Below are 24,121 nucleotides of genomic sequence, written 5' to 3' on the forward strand. Positions count from 1 at the left end.
AGCAACTTGTCTGTTCCCCTTCCCCCGATTCCCCAGCGCTGTTCCCCTTCCCCAATTCCCCAATGAAATCTTTAAAAAAAAAGAATCATTTAATAGCCAATGACAGTAATCTCATAACTGCATTGAAATATTGAAATGTCTCACAAGTGAATTTGACTCATGTTTTAGAATAAATTCATACCCCTAAGCTTCAGAACTATAATGCAACTTATATCTGAAATGAGTTTAACACCTAAAGATATTAATAACATAAGGAATAAATTATATGATAAGACCTAAGTACAAGAAAGCCTGGAAAGTCTGTGAAGAATAAGACCATGGTCAAAATTCTATGTGTCTAACGTCATAAACATACTGGTTAATTAAGAATCAATGATTGTTTATTGAGCATCTACACTCTATAGGTATAAAAAGGTCATTTCGAGTAACTGAAAAAGGATCATAAACTTCAAGGTCCATTTAAGGTTAAAGTATAGGCCCACAAACTAAAAATATAACTCTCATTTCTAGGATATATAGACATTATTTGAATGGCAGACCAAAATGGGATTTACTCAGGCAGAGGGGGTGGAAAGAAATGCTTCATTGACTCCCACAAACACAGCCTCAATACTAAACAGCAGCAATAGATGTTACTGACATTAATATAACTTGTTATAAAGGGTGAGTTTCAGGCTGTATCTACGAAATAAAAATCTCTAGGTAGTTTTCCAGGAAAGCCTATACTTGGGGAAAAATAAGTTACTAGGTTAACACATTTAATCAAATAAATGTATAATGTGAAGTCCATAAATAAAAGATAAGTGTGTATGTGTGCATATGCACACACCCATACATGCATATTGCTTTGTGTCAGTTAGTTTGTTATTTGTACTACACCAAGGGTCAACAAACTTTTTCTGTAAATGGCCAAAGAGAAACTATTTTAGTTTTTGCAGGCCAAGAAGCAAAACTGAGAATATTACTTCTACAACCAGAGAAAAAACAAATTTTCACAAATTTTTATTGACAAAATCTAAAATGTAATTTAGTATCATTTTTTTAGTATGGTAAGAAGAAGAATGGAATTCTTTGGAGGGGAGGGGAGATAACATTTCACTTAATTAGAGTCCAAAGTTAGTGTTTCCTATTATCGTATCGATTTTGAATGCTCATCTTTAAAAATTGCTCTGAGCTCACAGGCAGTATAAGAACAGGTAGATGGTGGGCTGGCGGCCATAGTGGGCCAGCCAGTGCTTCTAACGCTCTCTGTGATGACCAACCAATTTAATTTGCTTCCATCATTTCGTCAAATTGTTTTGTTCCCTTTTTAGCCAGTGAGATAGATAGATAGATAGATAGATAGATAGATAGATAGATAGATAGATAGATAGATAGATAGATAGATAGATATAGATATATGTATGTATATGTATATACATATATAAAATCTATTAGGAGACAAAGCAGAAAACTGTAAATGGCTCTACAAAGAGTTCATGCAATTTTAAAAACATTTATATTATCTCAGGTTCCAGGACAAAGACTGCTGGTCAGTATTTGCCTTTTTGTTACTGCATTCTTATGTAGTTGAAGTTGGTGTGCACTGTGGTTAAAAGTTTAGGCTCTGGATCCAGACTCAAATCCTAGCATTCCAGTTTCTAAATGCATGATCTTGGGGAAGCTATTTCATATCTGAATGTCATAGACAATGAAATTTGTAACTTCTTGGTGTTGGTATGAGGATTAAATGAAATGATATATGTAGTGAGCTAAGAAAAATGCCTGTATAGTAAGCAGACAGTAAATGTTTAACTTTCTTTAAATTCAAGGTGTGGTCATCCAGAGAGTTAAAATTGACTTAAACATTTTCTCATGCTAGGAATAAATCTAGATGAACGTTTAAGTAATAACTGTAGATGAACCTTTGTGGACGATCCCAGGAGACATTTCATATAAACACGTTGTACTTTATGAATGTTTTTTTTTTTTTAAGTTGAATCACTTCTCTATCTGGTCCATTTTGTGTTTGTTGTCTCTTTCTTATTCTCACTCTTTCTTTCCATTGTATTTTTCTAGATTGAATCAGCAGAAGTATCTGGAAACAGCGTGGTATGCAGCTTTCTTCAGTATATGGAGAAGTCAAAACCTTGGCAGAAAGCTTGGTGTGTGATCCCCAAACAAGATCCTCTTGTGCTGTACATGTACGGTGCCCCCCAGGTATCTAAACTTCATCTGTCTGAAGGGACAGAGGTCACTGAACTCAAAATGCTTCCATCGCTCCTGTCTAGAACAAGAGAGCTTGGATGGTTTCACTGTTTTCATTGCAATTGAAAAAATAAGTAACTAAAATTCAAGTTTATTGAAGCTGGTTGATTCCTTTCATAGCCAATAATTTCTTTGCCCTCTGCATCCTTCTCCCCTTCTCATCCCTATTCAATGTCGGGCTGAGAAAAAGGCGAGTTGAATTAGGAAAGGGCAGAGGGAGAAGCAAGAAGGAGAAGGAGCCTTTCTAATGACAGGAAATAAATAATAAGCCTTTTTTCCTCCCCTGGATGGAGGAATATCTGAAAGAGAAATTGAGACACAGAGGAATTTAAATCAACCTCAGAATAACATTATCCAGTAGTAAAATTTTGAGACCCACGTGTGCATAGATCTGAGATAAATCTGTGGGAACAGTAGACATGCAGATTTAGATTCTGTTATAACCAGAGCATTACTAGGCACTATGGATCGTGTAGCACTTAAAAAACCAACAGAACTTAAACCAATTATGTATTCACCTGGAAATACATAAAATTTTAAATGTACCTGTTGTCTTTTAGCCCATATCTATATTAAGGGCTAGTAAAACTTTTTTTATGTTAGAAATAGACTTAAAAAGCCAAGGTATATATTTTATTCTGTTTCATTGTTTTTCCTATAACCTTTTCCTGTCCATAAATTCATGGACGAATGGATGAGACACCAAATAAAACAGTTTGGTAATGAAAGAATCATTAACATTTGCTGCTTTTATACCATAAGACGACTGTGCCTTTCTTCCCTTTTTCACTGAATGAAGAGCTGAGTAGGCTCCCTGACAGGCAGGAGGTGTAGGGCCAATGAATCCGAGCTGGTTTGCAGGTCAGCTGTCACTCATGAACTCATTCAGCCGGCATTATCGGTGACCTCAGGTGCAGGTGCTGTGCTAGTGCTGGCTCATGATTTCTGTGCATAGAGAGCTCACAGTGTAAGTCTATGTGGAACAGTGGTAGGAAAAGAGGTTTAGAGGAGCCAGATCACAATAGGACGCACATAGCAAGCTAACACATGTCACATTCCTATGTACCGTGTTCTTCCTTTAGGATGTTAGAGCCCAGGCCACCATCCCGCTCCTAGGCTACATTGTGGATGATATGCCAAGGAGTGCAGACCTGCCACACAGTTTCAAACTGACCCAGTCCAAGTCTGTGCACAGCTTTGCCGCAGACAGCGAGGAACTGAAACAGAAGTGGCTGAAAATCATCCTTTTAGCTGTCACAGGTGAGACACCAGAAGGACCTAATGAGCATTCACTCATCTTGCATGATCATCTTGAACCTAGAAAGTCAGATTGCTGAACTCCAGGACCAACCGTAGTGTGGGAGTCTGAAGATTTACAGCTTGCAGACGTTCCCAGCTCCCCTTATTCATCTTTTAGCACTTTATGTTGAAAAACACAGGCTCATGAATGCATCTGTTGAGGGGACTATTTTCCTATGTTTATGTACTCTAGTGAAATTAATGTGCAGAGCCATTCCACCGATAAAAAGTTGGAAATAATGTGAAAAACTGAGCAGTTTTTAATGAGCTATTCCTTGAAAATGTACTTTTGTCTTGAAGAAAATGGTATCAATTGATTCTATCACTATCAGGTTAGGGTAGGCCACTTTCATTTAAGAAATCTTTTAATGTCTTCCCTTTCACATGTAGGACTTGTAACAGTTTGAAAGATATACCTCCATGTTGCCAAATAGATCCATGGTTTAAAAAAATACAGGGACCGTTTAGGCTATTATATTATTTAATTTAGTTTATAACGCTCAAGCAGCATAAATAATGTATGTCCTTTAAAAACTAAAAAGAAGGACAAATTGTTGGTGTTCAGACTTTCGACTTACTAAGAAAAGATAATAATTGTTTTTGTAGAAATAGTCCTAAGAATAAAATATCTTAAGTATATAGCAGTTGTGTATATATAGCATTAAATATAAAATATATATATAAATATATATATATATATATATATATACATATACTATACATGCTTTTTCTCTTCAGCTTTAGGTTCATATTTGTCTCTAATTTATTTTTTAAATATAAAGCATGTTTTATCTTGGAATTGAGCAATGTTCTAAACTTAAGAAATGTTTTTGGTGATTTATGTTTAATGGATTCACATCTAAAGGTATTAATATTTTTATAATAAGAAAAAGCAGTAATTTATGTGGCATGGGATATATTAGTGAATTCCAACAGTATTTTTAAAGTACTATTTTTTTTGTTCTGTGCCTATTTAAAACAGTGCCTCTCTTTGAAGGTGCTAATAATTCCTATTTAAGTATAAGATGAGGGTTTAATTAATGCTTCAGTCTTGATTATTCTGAGATAAAGTGCATTTGGGTCACTGGGATGGTCAAAGTCATACAGGTTATTTTACCTTTTATAATCCTCTAATTGTTGCAGCAGCTAATATCAGCATGTACAAAAAGTTTCACCAAAAACCTGTACTGTATACAAGATACCTGACCTTACACAGAAAACAGGACATAAGGAAACAACATTTACTGTAAAGTTTTTCTTTTCCATAAGACTGTTAAGGGTGGTTGAAAGTGTATAATTAACACTTAAGATAACTGTGTGGGCCTATTTCTTGGTCAGATATGAAACAAAATTCACATGTGATAACCTAAGTTTGAGGAGGGTAGATAGATATTAAAGGAAGTGTATACTCAACTCTTTACACCCCTTCACTAAAGAAGAGGGGGGTGGAAGCGCAATACCGAAAAGCGATATTTTAATGATAGGTTTTTTGGGAGGTACAAGATGACTGAAGACAGTCTGAGCATTTTTTTCCCCTTTTATCCTTCTACGGAATCTTAATAGACAAAATATAATTCCTTGGGACGAAGGCTGCTCTTCATTATATTATAGTTATGATTAAAATCTTACATTAAAATCTCACATGGCTATTTAGCTTAACCCTTTCTCAAATTAGAATTCATTTTTTTTTCCTTTTTTCATTTACTCTGTTATGCCCCAAACATTATCACTTTTAATACATCAGTCCAGAAATCCGCGAGAATGACCCCTTTATCTTCTGTCTTTGGGGATTACACCTTAAATGTAGAATAGATTCATTCACAATTTGAGATTTCCACTCATTTCTTCAGGCCCTTTTAAGAAATATTTGAAATAGCTCCTATTTTTCCTCATCCCAAAGGAGCAGAGAAACTAATGTGGGGCTGACATAATTAGGTTGCCTTCCTCCATAAAAGGAATACCAGCCATGATCATTTACATTAAACCAAATACTTGGAGCCAAAAAGATAAAGGTAACTTCTTCCTGTTAAGTCAGGGACAGACTGAGAAATATTTAACATTGCTTCTCTTTTCTAGTTGCCAACTGTGTGTGTGTGTGTGTGTGTGTGTGTGTGTGTGTGTGTGTGTGTGTGTGTGTGTGTGTGTTTTCATGGGTGGTTATTGAGAAAGTTAAACTATTGCTAGAGATGATGCTTTGCTTTTCTTAATCTCAAGAAAGAGAAGCAATAAAAATGTGGAATGATTATCTGGGGTAGATGACTTGTAAATCTGGATAGAACAATGGAAATGTAAGGGCCAATTAGAAAATTTATGGTCCAGATTATTTTTGAAAACTGTTTTGAACAACAGGACAACTGTCCTTCTCTTACCCCCCTCCCCCCACTAAGTGCTTCTCCTGGAATGGAATTACACTCAAGTTTTGGCTCAATACATATCAATGTTTTTTAATTTAGAATATTGAAAGGTTACTCATGTGAACAGAATATTTATTATCATGCTCTTAATGTTATCTTTAATTTCTTTAAAAAATTAGAAATGATATTTTAAGAAGAGAATTTCTGTTTACCCAGTCACCATCTTAACAGTCACCCCATGTTCTTTAGCCAAGCACAAAAAGAAAAGTAATGAAGCAGCTTTACCTGTTTCTTATTTTAAATTCACAAATGCTTTTACTTGGAGAAAGGCAAAGGAATACTGTTAGTCAGCCATTTAGTAAACACTCAGCTAAACCGAAAGACCTCAAAGTGTGATTGGTTACAAGAACAATCTATGCCTTTTGCTCTCTGAGACAACTAAGCAGACATGACAAATTGAACCTAAAAAAAATAATTACTTGCTTTCCTATTAAAACCCACATTCCATATGGGTCTTATTCTTTATTTTCGCTAATTTGGTGCTTCCCAAGTTATCTTTTCTTTAAAGTGCCCTTCCTCCAAACTTAAAAAAAATACTTCTTTGATAAAAACTGCTGTTCATTATAAAACATTCCAATTTTTTAAACTTAAATTTTTCTTTATTGAAAGTCTACCATTCGGTATATTAAGTATGAAATGTAGTGCAGACTTATCTCCAGGTTTTCAGTGGAACTCAATAAAATAAAATGCCACCAGCCACTTTGATAATAAGGGCATCTGCAATGCTGTCGTGTATGCAAGCAATAAAACTCTTCAGGGTATGTTTTTATACTGTTATTTTAATATGAATGCCCCTCACCACAAGGACACAGGAATTAACTTCTAGAAGTGATTATGTAACTCATTGCTCAGTATAGGGAAGAGGAAGTATGTGTGTGGAGGGGAGTGGGCATTATTCCTTGGATTCAAATATCAAAAGCATTTTGCAAAAGGTATGGATGGTGAAACAATGAAAGCACATCTGCACTACTTCATCAAGCTACATTTCATCTTTCATGAAGTTCAATGCAACATAAAGGTTGGTGTACTTGTCTTCACTGGGTGACCGACCCCAATTTTTTAAACACCCCAATTTTTTAAAATTACCAAACTCTTTTTAAGAACTAGCCTTTTAAATGTGCCCTGTCCCCATATATAGATATACATTTGCATTTTTTTTAGAGAATAGTTGTAGTCATAAGTATATAAGGAAAACTCAAACTTTATAGTACTGCAGGGTGATTAAGGATTCATTGATGCCTTCTGAAAACTTTATATCAAAAATACTTGTGCAAGTTCACAATTATGTTTTACTTTTTCTTGTCTACTTTGTGGAAACAGGGTATTTTTTTCCCTTCAAATTTTAGATCTCATTTCTGGTTACATTCAAAGCCTTAAGTTCTTATTCTGAGCCTATTGTCTGTGATAACTCTAATTATGATCTTTCTGGGCTGGATCTATCTTGAGGAAAAGGCACCAACAGGAACAAATAAACTTCAAGGGAACAAAGGTCTTATTTGTTTGCAGGTATCCTTGCTATATTGCAAAACAGAAGATTAATTAAAATTCCCTACATCACATGATGTTCGTGTTAGCGGGTCTAAGATTAAGCACATGTTATTTATAAGCTAAAATTAATTCAAAGGACAAGAATGTCTTAATGTTTTCATTCTTAAACTTTGTATTCTTCAAGAATGTATTACTGTAAAAACTGTGGCTAACCAGTTCTTAGTCTTAGGACTGTATTGACATTTGTAATGGATCATGTTATTTCTTTGTTCTCATCCAATTTTAATTGAATCTAATTGCTTTTTATTTCCATAGTACTATCTACTATAGATTCTCCAGTAAATATGAGTAAGATATATAAAGACTGCTAGATCTACTTTAAAAACCCTTTCTGTGAATTTATGAGTATATGTATATATGTAAAAATATTGTTCATTTCCAGTTCTTTTTTTCCCCATAGGAATGAATTTTTTATAGAAACTGTTCTTTTTAATTTAAACATTTTAACATAAATTATTTACATGGATTTTTAGTATCAGTCACTCTTATGTGTGCCCTGTAATCATGTCATGAGAAGATGATAACTTTGCTTTCTTTACTGATATGGTAGAGAGGAATAAGATTAGGAACGAAAATGAGCAAGAATGAACAGAGAGGTGCACAGAAAGAGCCTACTCATCTCCTGATCAAAGCACAATCAATGTGTATTAAGATAAGAGAAAAATGCTTAAACTGCAGAAGGGATAGAAACTATAAGAAATAAATCTGTGTAACTGCATACTGATGGGATCTATTGCACTCAGGCCTTTCACCTTGGCCTCTAAATCATACAATTAATATCTTGTCATTACTTTCTCTTTCATTGGGCTTTAAAAAAAAACATGATTTCATTCTATGGGACCATTTTCTGCACTGTTTACTGAGGTAAATAATCCCTGTGAAGTCCTTCATCATGGTCTTCTACTTTCTGGACTGAACATTTATTTGGCAAAACGCAGTGTTTTTTCCATGTTTTGAGATGATAGCACAGGGCTTCTACAAGATTATTTTAACTTGTTTGAGGTTAGTTATATGATGGTCATTCCTTCCTAAAATTCACTATAGATTGAATTAGTGAGATTGTAGATTTAGTGAGAAATTAAATCAAGAAATCTCATTGTAGTATATTTTAATAAGTGAATACCAAATACATAGAGTGATATATATGTAGGTTTAGAAAGAAACATAATAGTCTGTGGGGACCATTATGATAACAATTGCATTATATATTACACATTATATGGATATTGAAATGTATCACTTGGTGGGGTTCTCCCTTCCTTAGCAATCATGTTTGTATATGAAACTGTTTTCTGTTTCACCAAACTAGCATTTCGTTTTGTGAGTGACAATTGACTGATATTTTTGAATAAGTGTTACCTGCGTTTTGAATTGTTGACTGATCAGTTTGAAAAAGTACGTTATCAGAATTTTAGAGCTTACTCAAATGTGAAAAGTGTACACAAATGTAATTTTTCTTTCCTAGCTATATAAATGTAAACTACTTGCAGATAGTGTATATATTGTGTAATATATGTATATTTGGTCATAAAAGCAGAGAATTGGAAACATTGTAAAGTTAAGCACTTTAATTCCTATTAAATATTAAATATTTGTATCTTGTAAATAAACACATCATTAAGTGAATACTAGCGACTTAGATGTAATGATTTTGATTGTCAGAAATTTTGGTCAGTTCATTCCCTTGCCCCCGCTGACAATTATGTAGCCAGGGCAGTCTGTTAAAAAACAAGTCAGGGCCGGCCAAGTGGTGTGATGGTTAAGAACTGGTTTGGGACGTCAGAGGGCCCTGGTTCAGATCCCACATATGAGGGCCAGTGACACTGCCCTCCCCAGCTAAGATGCTGAACAACAGCTCAACCTGGAGCTGGGCTGCTGTGAGTTGCCAGCCACGGCGTAGGCTGCAGCCTCTGTGGCAGTGGGTTGCCATGGGCTACCATATGTAGCCAGCAGCCAGCATGAGCGGCCAGCAGCCACTGTGAGCGGCTGTCCAGAAGCCTGCGACTGATCTGCCTCGCCTGGAAAGAGCGCAATGATGGTGCCAACTTGGGCCAGTGAAGCAACATCCTACACAACTAGACCGAAGAACAACACAACAGCAACTTGTCTGTTCCCCTTCCCCCAATTCCCCAGCACTGTTCCCATCCCCCCAACTCCCCAATAAAAATCTTTAAAAAAAAGAAAAAAAGTAAAAAAAAAAAATACAAATCAGATCATGTTGCTTCTCTACCCCAATCCCTCCAGGGACTCCCCATTTTGCTCGAAACAAAAACCAGAGTCCTTTTGTTACCATCAACAATGTTGTACCTCAGGTCTTCGTATTCTTGAAGGAAAGAATTAAGTCAAGAGACAGAGTTTGTGCAGCACAGGACAGCAAGAAATTTATTAGTAAAGTGAGTATACTCTGAGACATGGAGCGGACTCACCCAGGAGAGGGGGGGAAGCAGCCTCGCCTTACATTACGTGAGAGTTTTTATTTCTATGGGTAAAATTTTCTCCCCCTCTCCCTCTCCAGTATCTCTCATTCTCCCAGCTGGCGTACTTTTACTCCCTTCTTGATCCTAAGGTTGTCTGAGCTCATTACAATGGCCCTGAGTAGCAGGATGTACATTCTAATAAGCAGGATGTATTCCTATCCTTCTCTGTCATTTTTCCTTCTTGCTTTAGGGGCACGTGTGAGCCTGCTTTCCTGCTGAGCTAGTTGTTTTGTGCCCAACTTTATGATAGCCTGCAGAGCAGGATATCTGTGACCTAAGCAGGAACAGTATCAAGGAGCCTCCAAACTGGGACTTGTTCCTTCCCCTCCTGCATATTTCTACCTTTCTACCTACCCTCTCATCCCCGCACCGAAAGAATTTAAGACCCTGAAATATTTTAGGAGAGGGATGGTGTGTCTCTTCTGTATCTACTTCCTGCTGAGAGGGGGCAATGTTATAGTTAGGGTCTCATTCTCTCTCTCTCTCTCTCTCTCTCTCTCTCTCTCTCTGTCAGGATAAAGGAGGTGTTGTTCCTGTATTTTGGCAGGTGGGAGGCAAAAGTTGTGAGTGATACTGTCAAGAGGAGACTGGCATAAATTCAGGGCTTCTGTTTCCAGAGGAACAGGTTGGAATCCCTGGAGAACCATCATTTTTAAGTGGAACTGCTATAACCTGGCAGAGACAAACTTGACAAGTATATTAAAAAGACATGGGCCGAACAGTAGTAGAAGTAATATACAAACTAAAGGCCCTAATAAGGGTAGAAACCAAGTTATGGAAGGTAGAGTGTCTCATTGCCTGCCAGATAGATTCAGTTGTTGGACTTTTCCTTTGCAAAATTATGAAGCCATTCAGCCTGATTGTATATTTTTGTAATATCTTCCTCTACTTGACTGGTGGCATTTATATAAGAGCAGCAAGTCTTATTAATTACTGTACATACTCCCTGTTATTCAGCTAATAACTAATCAAGAGCTAGTAGTCAAGGACAACATTTGTAAGCGAATCAAAGGACCACTGGAGACTCTGGAGGACATCTCCAGTGTCTGGAACTAGAGCAACTATAGACCTTGTTAGGTTGGGTAAGGTAGCCTTATAATAGGCAAATCCTCCCCAAGGAGCTGTTAGACCTATGGCAGCCCCAATACCAGCTAGAATAAGTCCTATGGCCCTTTTGGGTTGGCGGCGAGGGATGTTATGGCTGGTTATGGATATGCCTCAGAGGCCTAAAAACCCTTAAGGTGCATTGTCCTTCGAACTGAGAATTGCCAATACATAGGTAGACCAGAGCTATATAGGTGTTTGGTGGTATACCCTGTTTGATGACTTTGAGCGGCCTCACAAGGTCCTATATGTCTCTGCCCATCACCACCCAGTACCATGTCTCCATTTCTTCCAACAAGCCAAGTACACACCAGCCCTATAACACATGCACAATTAGCTGTTCCTCTTGCCACAAAGCTCCTTCCCACACATATCTGCATGATTAACACCTTTGCCAATAAAGTCTTTGCTCAAATCTCATCACCACAATCTCACTTGACCACGATATCTTAAGAGTACAACTGCCTCCACTATGCACATAACACTCCCATTCCTCCTTAACCTGGTCTATGTTTCCGCATGGCACTTATAATCTTGTGCCAAACTAAATAGTTAGCTATTTTTATGTTGGTTTTTATTGTTTGTCTACACCTACTAATACATAAGCTCGATAAAGGTAAGGATTTTTATCTGTTTGGATTACTAATGTCCCCAATCCCCAGTATAGTGCCTGGCACATTGTAGGCACTCAATAAATACTGAATATAAAAGCTAGGTTATATAAAAGAAAAAAAAAGAATAGAATCTTCCAAAGTATCAAATTGTTATGGGTACAGACAGACCTTTGGAATAGCAGCTGACAGGAAAAGAAATCAACATTTTATATAGTTAAATTGTTTTCATACCAAAGCCAGATTTCTGATTGAGGGTTTAAAACATAGTCAAGGACTTCAAAATATAATGGTGCAAATTTTAGTCAACCTTTGCACAATGGATTATTGCTTTTAAAATACCAGTTGCAACCCACTATTACCACCATCACTACAGCACCTAGACTGTGAGGAAATTAGAAGCAGCTGGTCACTGTGGCAGAAAGAGCCAGAAATGCTGAAAGACTAATGTACTGAGGAAGTGGGCTGGCAGAGTGGACCTGGCCCAGGGTTTGAATAATGAGCACTTAGTCTGCAGTCACTCTCTTATAGAGGAAATGATTCATTCATTGTTTTGGTCCTGCATTTAAATGAAAACAAAGCCATGTTTTGTCTCCGTAAAGGAAACGCTCTTTTATACAGTAAGATGGCACCTCATAGTCCATTATGGTATTTTCACAAGAAACAGTATTTTTAGTTGATCCCTTAAGTATATTGTTACCGTATAGTGGATAGAGCCCTGAGTTTCTGATACTGGGAGCTGATGGTCTAGGTGAAGTCCAAGTCTGTGGGCAAAACTCAAGGATGCTACTTCTTGGGGATTTGAGTTGGCTGAAGAGCTTGGGTTCACCTTCTACCAAAGAGTGGGTCTCAGCCAGGGACATAAAATAACTGTAAAAGCCTGGTTAGTAACTTATCAAATCTTAATACTTCTAAAGTTCACATTTTAAAATGTATTTTTGTGTGTGTTTTTTTATTTTTTTTAATTTTTTTATTGTTAGTTTCAGGTGTACAGAACAATGCAATAGTTACCCTTTTCACCCTCACAAAGTAACAACCCCCCTCCCCCGATATCATGCTTATCACAATTCCATTGAATCCGTTCCCGCACTCTACTCCATGTCCCGAGGTTATATATGTATATATAATTATAGTTGACATACAGTATTATTCAACATCAGTTTCAGAAATACAATGCGGTGGTCAGACCTCTACATCGACTATGAAGTGGACTCTCCAAAAGGACATTGGTCCATCTGGCCCCCTAAGAAATGCTTACAACATTATTGATTGTATTCCTCAAACTGTCTTTTTCTATCTGTGTGTGTTTTTTTAATTTGGAGATACAAGGAACTCCTAAATCAAGGTGGTTTTGTCAAATTGAGGATCAGAGAACTGAGTTTCTAATCCTTTCTCTTCTAGGAACTGGAGCTGTGAACATGGACACATCCATTTCATTTCTCTGAGCCCTAGTTTCCTTATTTGTAAAATATTACGGTTGGACTAAAATTTAAAATGATGAAAATTGCTAATGTTCCTTTAGCCTCTAGTATTATGAGATTCTTACTTATATTTTTGTTATTCATTGTTCCCCTGATTCTCCATGCCGTTTTTAAAATCTGTATTTGGTATCATATGCAAGTATAATTTAACTGTATGTATAAATATATGTTGTCACTTCTATTTTTCTAAATATTCTTCAAGGGCTTCCTTTGCATAGTGCTGTATGGGGAACTTTTTCTCCATTGCTGTTCAGCCAAGTTTCCAGTCCCTCAGCCAAAGCCCCTGGATATCTGTGGATCCTGTGAATACAAATAAGGTAGCTGGTGGGCTCTGCATTAGTGCTGATAAACATATAAAAATCTCCTCTTCAGGAGTCAAAGTTTTTACTAAGGCAAACAGGCTGAGCTGATTGCCAGGTAAGGCATTCTACGTGCAGCATTTAGGCACTGAGAGGGCCGGCCGAGGAGCTCAGTTGGTTAAGAGCTCACTCAGGAGTGCGAGCTCTGAGCAACAGCTGTTTGAGTCCCAGCCAGAGCTGAGCTGCCGCTGAGCTGCCGACAGGTGGCAGGATGGCTCAGCTAAACAAACAAACAAGCATTTAGGCACTGAGAAGGCACTTGTAGGGGCCATTTCTGCCCTGGCTCGGCTCCCACACCTGGAATCTGATTCCTAACCCCCAACACACTTATCAAGTACCATCTACCTGTAAAAGGACTAGATTGGCCCTGTAACTTCACTTCACTTGTAATTAATGAAATTAAAAGACAAAATACATATTGACAAAATATTTGCAACATATTTAACAGCTTGTTTTCCATAATAAATATTAAAAACTCATATAAATGAATATTTTAAAATACCAAGGCAATGGGAAAAATGGGCAAATAATATGAATAATTCACAGAAAAAGAAATATAAAGGGCCAACATATGGAAACAATTCACTAATAATGAAAAACAAATAAAAATAATGATTGCTTTTTTAACCTGTTACACTAGCAATACTAAACATATTGATTCTACCCTATGGTGGGTGTGGGAAATGGATACTCCCATATACTTTTACTAGAAGTATAAATAGCCACACCAATATTTATTTAGAGTTTTAAAGATGCATACCCTTTGACTTAGCAATTCCAATTCTAGGAATCTACCCTACTAAAATACTAATAAAAGTATGAATATATACATGTATAAGGGTATTTTCTGCAACATTGTCTGTAGTAAATTCAAAGTGATCTATCATCTGCCAAGAGAAAACTGTTAAGTAAATTATAATCCTTACAAGAAAATACTATGTGGCTGTTGGAAAGAATATTTTGGGATTTTTATGTATTGATATGAAAGATATCTATACTATAGCAATGAGTGAAGAAAATCTATATATAAAAGGAGATTTCTTCACTACAAGTGAAAAAATAGGGCTATATGTGTAGCATGATCTAACTTATATGTTATGCCAGAACAGTGAAAAGTATAAACATCGCCGGCGACGGCATAGGCTGCAGTCCCCTGCTGCAGTGGGTTGCCATAAGCTACCATGTGTAGCCAGCAGCCAGCATGAGCAGCCAGCAGCCAGCGTGAGTGGCCGTCCAGAAGCCAGCGGCTGATCTGCCTCACCCGGGAAGAGCGCAATGATCACAATACCAACATGGGCCAGTGAAGCAACGTCCTCCACAACTAGACTGAAGAACAAAAGGACAGCAACTTGTCTGTTCCCCTTCCCCCGATTCCCCAATAAAATCTTAAAAAAAAAAAAGTATAAACAGAAAGAAGCTATTAACAGTGGTTCCCATCTAGAAAGTATGATCAGAGGTGAGGAGATTTTCATATTTTACATTATTTATTTAATAATATTGCTTTGGACCACACTGTGTCCCTCTAAATATATATGTTGAAGCCCTAATCCCCAATTTAACTGTGTTTGGAGATAGGGCATGTAAAGAGGTAACTAAGATTAAATGGTCATGGGCCAGCTGAGTGGCGCATTGGGTTAAGAGTTGGCTTGGGACCCCAGCTCTGAGCAGCAGGGCCCCGGTTCGGATCCCACATGAGGGCCAGTGATGCTGTGCCCTTTACAGCTAAGATGGTGAACAACAGCTCGACCTGGAGCTGGGCTGCTGTGAGTTGCCGGCAACTGTGTAGGCTGCAGTGGGCTGCTGTAAAGCTACCGTGAGTGGCCGGCAGCTGGTGTGAGCTGCCAAGAGCCGCCGTGAGCGGCCTTCCAGAGGCCAGCGACCGATCTGCCTCACCCGAGAAGAGCGCAATGATGGTGCCAACATGGGCCAGTGAAGCGACGTCCTCCACAACTAGACTAAAGAACAAAAGGACAGCAACTTGTCTGTTCCCCTTCCCCTGATTCCCCAGCGCTGTTCCCCTCCCCCAATTCCCCAATAAAATCTTTAAAAGAAAAAAAAGATTAAATGGTCATAAGGGTGGGGCCCTAATCCTATAGGACTGGGTCCTTAGAGGAAGAGGAAGGGATACAACGGGAGGGCTCTCTCTCTCCACATGTGCACAGAGGAAAGGCTATGGAAAGAGAAAGCAGCCAGTTGCAAGCTAGGAAGAAATATCTTACTAGAAACCAACCTTGCTAGCTTCTGAAGCAAAGAAAAGCCCTCAAGGAGGTTGAAATACAATTTGAACAAGCCATTCTCTTTTATTTTTCCTTTAATTGTTTTTGGTCACTATTTTGTGGTTTCTTTAACATCTTTCTTCCATCTTTTAAATATTCCTATTGCCCATTCTGCCCTTGGCTATTCCCCCACCCCCACCCCCACCCCCGCTCTGGACAAGTACATCTATTCTAAAATTCGTCCAGATGTCTCCATCTCCATTATTACTACCTTAGTATACATTAGCATCATTTCTGACTTGAATTACTGCACCATTCCCTATCTGGTTTCCCACTCTCTCTTACCTCATCCCAATCCCGTGGGATGGGATGATCTTTATAAAATTCAGAATATCATGTGTCTCTTTGCTGATCCTTCTGATTTTTCTCCATTACCTTCTCCATTACCTAGAGGTTACATCTCTAGTTCCTCACTCTCGTGAGTTCACCTCTGACTGACCAGATAATAGCCTTGCCACTCACCATTCCCTCACAGACCCTCCCACTCTACACTGAGCCGCACTAGACTATTTAAAGCATCCAGAATATGTCATGTTCTTTCCTTCCTCTTGACTTGTGTACAAGCTGCTCTCTTTGACTGGTTCTTTCTCTTCCTCCACTTTCTCTGGTCAACTCCTATTCATCCTTTTATCCAGGAAGCCAAGGCTAGGTCCCTTTCCTATGTGCTGATTTCTGGTATATTAATTCTGGTTACTTGTTCATTTTCTTCTTGAGAGGAGGGAATGAGAAGAAAGGAGATTTGAGTTTGGAAGAATGCCAATGCATGTTTTATTTGCCTTTGTATCTTTCGTACTTAATATAGTATTTAATGCCTGTTATTGTTTTCATTTTTATTTTGTTTGCTTTTGTATTTGCTACTGGTGTGAATAGTGGCACACATTTAAGACTGCTGTCTGGATTTGGGGTACATCGTTTTCAATATTTGCATTACTAGTACTGCTAATGCTTTTTAAAAATTTACTTCTATTTGGTTGTAGGTCTCATCCTTAGTAGTTATATTAGTAGTCCTATGTCATAGATCAGGGGTTGGGAGTAAGATCATGGCTTCTTAAAGAGTATAACTAATTCAGAACTTTTCCCCTTATACTGTACTAGTTCTAAAATAACAACATGTTAATCCCTGACTAGCCCGGACAAAGTATATTTAATATGCAAAACGCTATTTATTCATTTACCCATTCATCCATTCATCCATTTAGTCAAACATTCAGTAACTGAAGAGGAATTTGAATACGTGAAAGCCATCGGTACGAAACAAAAAGTCACTGTTGGATAAACTTTAGACATATTACATATGCTGTGCTTAGTATTTTATGATATACTGCCTTACTCACGAATTTTACTAATTGTGTCACTGATGTGTAACTCTTATTATCCATCACGATTATATGGAATTTCTACACAATTGGTTCTTAAAACTCAAACTGACTTATGCTGCCCACTACTGTTTAGATGAATTGGTTGGGAAATGAGAAAGAAAAGATATTCAAAGTTTCTATTAGACCTGGCTGCTGAAGGAAGAAACCCAGCGTAGATGTCCCTCTGGTTTACCACAGCGCACCAGTGAGCCTTTGATGCACAAAGGTAGCAATCCAAGGACTAAAAAGGTAAGTTTCTCTTCAGCATAAAGTGTAGGTTAATTGAGTTGGTGTAGGGAAGACACACAGGAAACCTGAAAAACAGAGGAGAAAGGAAACTTGAAGAGTTTCTAAGAAAGCCACACAACATTTTGGGAACCTCAAGTGCAGTTGTAAAGGAAAGAGGCTAATGAGAAATTTCCAGAGACAGGGTAGATAGAGTAGTTTAAGAACAAGGATGTCTAACATGGAACTTTTTTCACTTGTTGGCATTACTGTGATGTAAAATCATTCTATAATCTCAGTTAGTAAAATCCGCCACTTGTTTTGAAGGTGGGAGGATGAAAAGTAAGGCTAAGTGAGTTCTATTGATGTATGGGTGTGGAGCAAAGGGAAGAAAATAGTCTAGGGAGATGTGAGGACTCGACTACGCTTAATTGTGTTGTCACACTGCCCTCTAATGGGCTGTCAGGATCTCGCCAGATTCAATTGCTGGCTTCTGAATCATCTGACAGACTCCACCATCTGCAGACCATTTATTTCCTGCACCTGCTGACAATGTCTGTGTTAAGTTTGACTCCTATGGAGTAGTACAAATTGATTAAAGCTGCTTTCATTCTCATCTCTGCAAAGTAGGGCAGGTTCCAAAATATGACAAAGAGGCTTCCCCATCAGAGTTGTAGATTTTATAATAATATTAGATCTGCACTTTCCACTATGATTTGAAGGCATGGATAATGGAGCTTGACTATGATTAATGATCAATATATTGGCATAAAATGATTTGAATACGTATGCTGTAAAAATAGTCTCAGTGATCTTTTGCAAGAACTATAAAATTTTTTCCTGTTATAAATTTAATTAAAAATAAACTTTCTCTCTTTAGGGGTTTAAGTTAGAGCAAAGCCAGTCTATTCCCTAGCAAAAAAAAGTAACTTTGCAGCTATTTTGATGAGGAGTCCTATGCCAGGCCAGTCTTATATGTTTTGGCTGGGTTTGACTGCAAATTCTAGTTACAAATAGAGCTGCTTAAGTCTTTGCTATTCCAGACTTTCCAAGTAAAAGAAAAGGGAAGCCCAAGTTTACTAGAGTAGTACTACGCAATAAGCATACTAGATAGTGGAGATAACTAGCCAAATATGACACTATTTCTGCTCTCTGAGCTCACTGTTGGCTAAGGGGAAAGGACATGTTACTATCATGTCCATAGCCCCCCCCCCACCCCGCCCTTTAGCAAATACATTGTGTGACTAAGATCCATATGCCTAACAGGTACTTGATAAATATGTGTTAAATAAATTAGGGAATGAATGAAAAAATGAGACAATATGTATAGAGATTAAGAGCTTGCCAAATAGCCTGTTTTGATCCCAGCTCTGCCACATACCAGCAATGTAAATGCATCACTTTCCTTAAACCCCTGGACCCTTGGTTTCCATATCTGTAAACCTATCCCACAAGGCAACTGTAAAATGCTGAGCACAGTGCCTAGCATACAGTAAGTTCTCACAAAAATAATAGTTTAATAATGTTGTGTGAAAAGGGCAACTAGAAAAAGAGGTTGTGGTTAACTATGGGGATTAGAATTCCTAGATTATGTCCTATATAAGTACATTTAGAAGTATGGGACACATGTTGGATTTGTAAAAAATTTTTGTGATGAATAAGGAGTCTACTTTATTTTCCGAAATCAATTTATTACATGTGGTAGGAAATCACATGTAATGATCTCTGGTGACAGTGACTCACATCCTTATAGCTCCATAACGAGAAAGAAAATTCTCGGATTCATTCAAGTTAAAGAATTCTCCGGGAAGGCCTCTAAATGCCTTGCTTGGTCAGGTCCATGCCCAGACCAATCACCTTAACCTGGTGCGGTAGGCAGAATAATGGCTCCTCCAATAAGTCCAAGTGGTAATTCCTGGAGCCTGTGAACTTTACATGGCAAAGGGACTTCGCAGATACAATGGAAGGTACAGAATGTGATGGGGAGATTGTCCTCCTGGCTTATCCAGGTGAGTTACTCTAATCATGGGTTCTTAAAAGCAGAGAACCTTCCCTGGCTGCACTCAGAAAGAGAGGTGATGACAGATGAAGAAGGGTGAAAGAGATGTGACATTGCTAGCTTTAAAGATGTTGGAAGGGAGTCAAGAGCTAGGAATGTGAGTGGTCTCAAATCTAGAAAAGACAAGGAGATGGGCTCTTCCATAGACGCTCCAGAAAGGAACTGTAGCCCTGATGATAACTTGATTTTAGCCCAGTGAGACCCTTGTTGGATTTCTGACCTACAAGGCTGTAAGATAATACATTTTTGTTGTTTTAAGCCACTAAGTTTGTGGTCATTTGTTAAGGCAGCAATAGGAAACTCATATGCCAGGGAACCAGGGTGGAAATCTAGTTTCATTATTTGCTCAACCTCATGGGCCCTGAGCAGCTTGCTTAGGGATATCCCTACAGCTTCCACCACTGTCCGCTCACTTCATCCACAGGAACAAACTGATTTGAGAGAATGAAGTAGGTGATGCAGAGAGAAGCAGAGATAAGAGGTAGAGAGAATTCTGACGCTGCCTGAGCCCCTGTTTCCAGTTAGTTTTGAGGTCAAGGTCATGCTAGCCCTTAGGTTGTACAAGTTAAATAATTCCTCTTTTTGAGCCAGTTAGACTTTAATTTCTGAGACTTGCAACCAAACTGTCCTGCCTAAATCATAAACCTATAGTGAGAGAGGGATGGCTGAAGGAGTTTTTTTAAAAAGCCTTTGGAGACAGTACTTGATAATGGAATAATCTGATTTCATAGCAACCCACTGAGAAACACATTATCCTACTTTAGATGAGGGAAGTCATACTTGGCTAAGTGGCTTTCCCACAAGCAAGAGTGTTCTGAACTTAAATGTGAAACCCAAATTGGTTTGCTTTGTTTGTCTCCAGTGAAACACATTGCACATTGAGTATCCTGCCTTATGTTTTTTTTAAATGTTATCAAATTAGAGCCACTGTTTTTCAAGGCCTCACCACTTCCTGTTTCTCTAGCCTCAAACATTTTTCTTCTGTGCCCAATGAACTCAATGCTCTAGTGTCTGGACAAGAACTGGTCAAGCCTGCTTAAACCTAACTGGTGGTGGTAGTGATAGGAGAACTTGTGAGCATCGGCCAGTGATCATTCTTCCTTCTCCTAGAAAAAGATAAAATTAAAAAGCAGTCATTATTGTTCCTGAAGCATGTTCATACAAAGATCCGGATGTGCTATCACAAATATTTTATAATTTCAATGGAACTAGATAATGCCATGTAAACTTCATGACATTTGTCTTTCTGGAATACATATATGCTTGCTCATTTAATTTTGCCATTAGCAAATAGGAAAAGACTATGTCTATTGAGGCCACAAATAAGGGAAAAACGGTTATAGTTGCGTCATTTTTGCCCCAGGGCACTGTGCTCCTCTGAAACAGTTACTGGTTATACCCATGGAACTTCACCGTGAGCCTATCCCCTCTCGTTTTTGGAGTTTTGAAATTTTTTTACCACTTTGTCCCTGAAATTTTTGTTTTCAAAAAATATCAAACAGAAGGGAATGCTCATAAAACTTGGTAAGATGTCAAAACACCATTAGTGGACCTTCAGGTCTTAGCTTGGATGACAGTTCATTTGTTCAAAAATATTTATTAAATACCTACCATGTGTCCTGCTAAACAAATCAAGCATGTTCTCCAGAGCTACTGAGTATGGCCGCGCTGGTGAATGGAGCCTGCTAAAGTTGTATAGTGCACAACTTGCACTATTGCTGGTGGTCCTTGCCCTCATGGAGATTAAATCTCATGACTTCTAGGAAGTCTTGCTTGAACTTTCACTCCTCCCCCTCCGACTAGAAAAACTTCTATTATGTGGTCCATAATACATGCAACATAGGACTTGACCCATTTATTTATAATGGTAGTCAGTTAGATTGTAATCTCAGAGGGGACTGAGATTGCAATTATCTTGTTTGTCACTTTCCAAGGACTAAGGACTCATCAATGAATTAAACAGTTAACAATCCCTGGCCTCTAGGAGCTGATAGTCTAGCAAAAGGAGAGAATAAACAAGTTCAATGTGTAGCACGTTAGGTGGACATAAATGCTATGAAGAAAAATAAAGTAGGGAAGGGGGTTTTCTCCTCACCTACTTTAGATCTTTGCTCAAATGTCACTTTATTTGTTTTTGTAAAGTTTGAGATAGAAAACCTTGGAGGTTTGGCATAGAAGAGAGATACTATCTGTCTAAAAAGAAAAACAACATTTAGGAACAGAACAGTAGGCACACTTAGCAAAAAGCTAGTAAGGCAGTTATCAGATCTCCACTTTGCAGGGAATCAGGCCACAGCAAGCAACATTTTATACAGAATATAGAGAGCAAGGGCCCAGCCCTTACCCTCTAAAACTCTGACACTCTTAAAATTCTTTCTGAACACGTTTCTACAAAAATCCTGGAGAACCTACGTCTTCTAACCTCGGCTGGTTTTGTATTTTTGCAAAATAGTACCCCATGCCTTCTACTGTCAGCCTATAGACCTTTTGCAGCTGGCTGGGGTGCCTGAGGCTCTGGGCTGTTAAAGCCTTTCCAAGCCGCCCTTATTGAGAAAGCGTCCTCATAAGGAAATGACACCTTAGTTAATCAAGAGACTCTGCTGTACTTCACACATATTCGGCATTTTCCACCCAATACGCCTCGAAGATGGTCATAAATGCATCGATTCCTTCCTACTATCCGGGCCTCGCTCCCTAGCCTTTTGACAAGAGCCAGTGAAGCATCCAGTGCCAAGCACTCCTCCCTCCCGGCTCGGGGTCCGCCCTCACCGCGCAGCCTTCTGGAAGCCGTAGGCCCTGGCTTTTCTCCGCTCCAGAACTACAACTCCCGGCAGGCTTTGTTTCTCACCACCTCCCTCTTAGCGCACTGCCTGCCGGGAGAGGGCAGGTAGCGGCCGGGCTGGGTCCAATGGGTGCCGGCTCCCGAGGAGAGGGCGGAGGAGAGGAGGAAGGAGGCGGACTCTGGGCCGCGGCCCCATTCATTGCCGCGGCCGGCCGGGCGGGGGTCCCGTGTTTTCGGAGTTATGGAGGCGCTAATTCCTGTTATCAACAAGCTCCAGGACGTCTTCAACACTGTGGGCGCCGATATCATCCAGTTGCCTCAGATCGTCGTGGTGGGAACGCAGGTGAGAGACGAGGGAGACATCTGCCAGGGCCAGAGCCCGGGGCGCGGGCCTGGTCGGGGCTGCGGCAGCGCACGCTCCCGGGCCAGTCTTTGCGGCCTGTGGCAGGAGGACACGGCTTGGTGCCCCCGGGCTCCCCGGGCTCTGCCGCGTCTGCTGCCCCGGGCTGCGTTGCACTGGGGCTGGGAATCGGGGCTTGGCTGGAGGCGAGGGGCGGAGCCGGCGTGGCGGGCCTGGCTGGTCTCAGGGGCGGGGTGGGGGAAGGACGGGCCGGCAGGCGGAACTGGAGTCCGTGGGGATCGGGCGCGGTTTTCCCCGCAGGCCGCTGCTTCCAAGGGCACCTGGGGGACGCGCGGGGCACGCGGGGCGCACTGGCTCGTGTGTGTGTGGGGGGCGCGGCTAGCCCCTTCTTGGTTGGTTTCAGGGCGGCTGGGTGTTTTATTTCCCTCCTTGCCTTGCTCAGGGGCTGTGGAGTCAGTTTCGGAACCGCGCGGTGGGGGCTGAGAAGGCCGCTTGCTCCTGTGTAGCACCTGTTTTTCTGCAGTGTAATCTCCAAGGTTTGGAGAACGCCAAAGCAGTTAAAAACCAAAATACCCCCCAAACCGCTTGGACCTGGGTGTTAGGGAGGAATATTCCAGTTTTCTGCGTAGGCTGTGGTTTTTGTCTTCCATCTAAATTGAGCCTCAAGGTTCTCTGGTCTTTTTATTTTGGGTCTCTTTACAGATATTATAATTTCTTGTATGTAGAAATGTTGAAGAAATAATGTTTCTAGAGTGATAGAGAAGCATAAGTTCCATTTTCTCTGCCTGCTGCTTTTCGTGGTTGAAGAGGAATCATAGACTTTTATCAGAGTTCAGAGATGCTAGAGATTACTTAGCGTATTGATTTTAAGTGCTTTCATTTCTTAAAGATCATTTCTATTGAGAAGGGGAAGGTTTCCCGGTCATTTTCCATGAGGTGCATCGCTACATCTTGCTACAAAATTAAAGTGCAGAGTATAAGTGTTACGACAGGGAACTTAATTTTCAAAATGCTACATGTTATTTTCAAACACTGGAAACCTTGGAAACCATAGACATCCTGTACTGTGTGTGCTTTTAAACAGTTAAAGCAATAGAAATTATTTCAGAAACAAATTTCCTTGGTCTGCTATAAGATCTGTATACTTCTGTTCAGTCCTGCCGACACATATTGTAGTATTTGTAACTCTTATATTTGTAATGATTGACAACTCACAATCATCAACGTATAACAAAGTATGAGCAGTATTTTTATTGAGAATATTTTGTTCATTTCTGTGTTCCTATTCCTAGCCCCTGGAACAGTCTGTGGTATGTAGTAGGTGCTCCATAAATAGTTTGAGTAAATATTGTTCACTGAAACAAGATAATACTTTAAAACACTGAGACGTTTATCATCAAAACCTGTTTTGTAAATAGAACTAGAGGAGATAATAGAAATTAAATCTTTTTTGGTAGTATTTTCGAAGTGTTTTGTAGCAGTAGACTGGAAACTTTCCATATATGAGGTGTGATCATAAA

The 24,121-nt window shown here is 39.2% G+C and overlaps 2 protein-coding genes across 13 annotated transcripts in view; both read left to right on the top strand.

Annotated features, from left to right (window-relative positions):
- Window positions 1-9,134, top strand: part of FGD4 (FYVE, RhoGEF and PH domain containing 4) — a 219,976-nt gene extending 210,842 nt beyond the window's left edge. For all 5 annotated transcript variants that reach the window (XM_019625681.1, XM_019625686.1, XM_019625683.1 and 2 more), the window contains exons 16-17: window positions 2,059-2,199; window positions 3,330-9,134. In XM_019625681.1, coding sequence (XP_019481226.1) covers window positions 2,059-2,199; window positions 3,330-3,584 — 396 coding nt within the window. In that variant the 3' untranslated portion in view covers window positions 3,585-9,134. The remainder of the gene's footprint in view (window positions 1-2,058; window positions 2,200-3,329) is intronic.
- Window positions 9,135-22,318: 13,184 nt separating this feature from the next.
- Window positions 22,319-24,121, top strand: part of DNM1L (dynamin 1 like) — a 47,527-nt gene continuing 45,724 nt past the window's right edge. For 7 of the 8 annotated variants that reach the window (XM_019625688.1, XM_019625689.1, XM_019625694.1 and 4 more), the window contains exon 1: window positions 22,319-22,583. In XM_019625688.1, coding sequence (XP_019481233.1) covers window positions 22,482-22,583 — 102 coding nt within the window. In that variant the 5' untranslated portion in view covers window positions 22,319-22,481. The remainder of the gene's footprint in view (window positions 22,584-24,121) is intronic. The other variant, XM_019625693.1, reaches the window with a different exon arrangement.

This window comes from Hipposideros armiger, unplaced genomic scaffold, assembly GCF_001890085.2.
Source record: "Hipposideros armiger isolate ML-2016 unplaced genomic scaffold, ASM189008v1 scaffold_638, whole genome shotgun sequence".
NCBI classification, from domain to species: domain Eukaryota; kingdom Metazoa; phylum Chordata; class Mammalia; order Chiroptera; family Hipposideridae; genus Hipposideros; species Hipposideros armiger.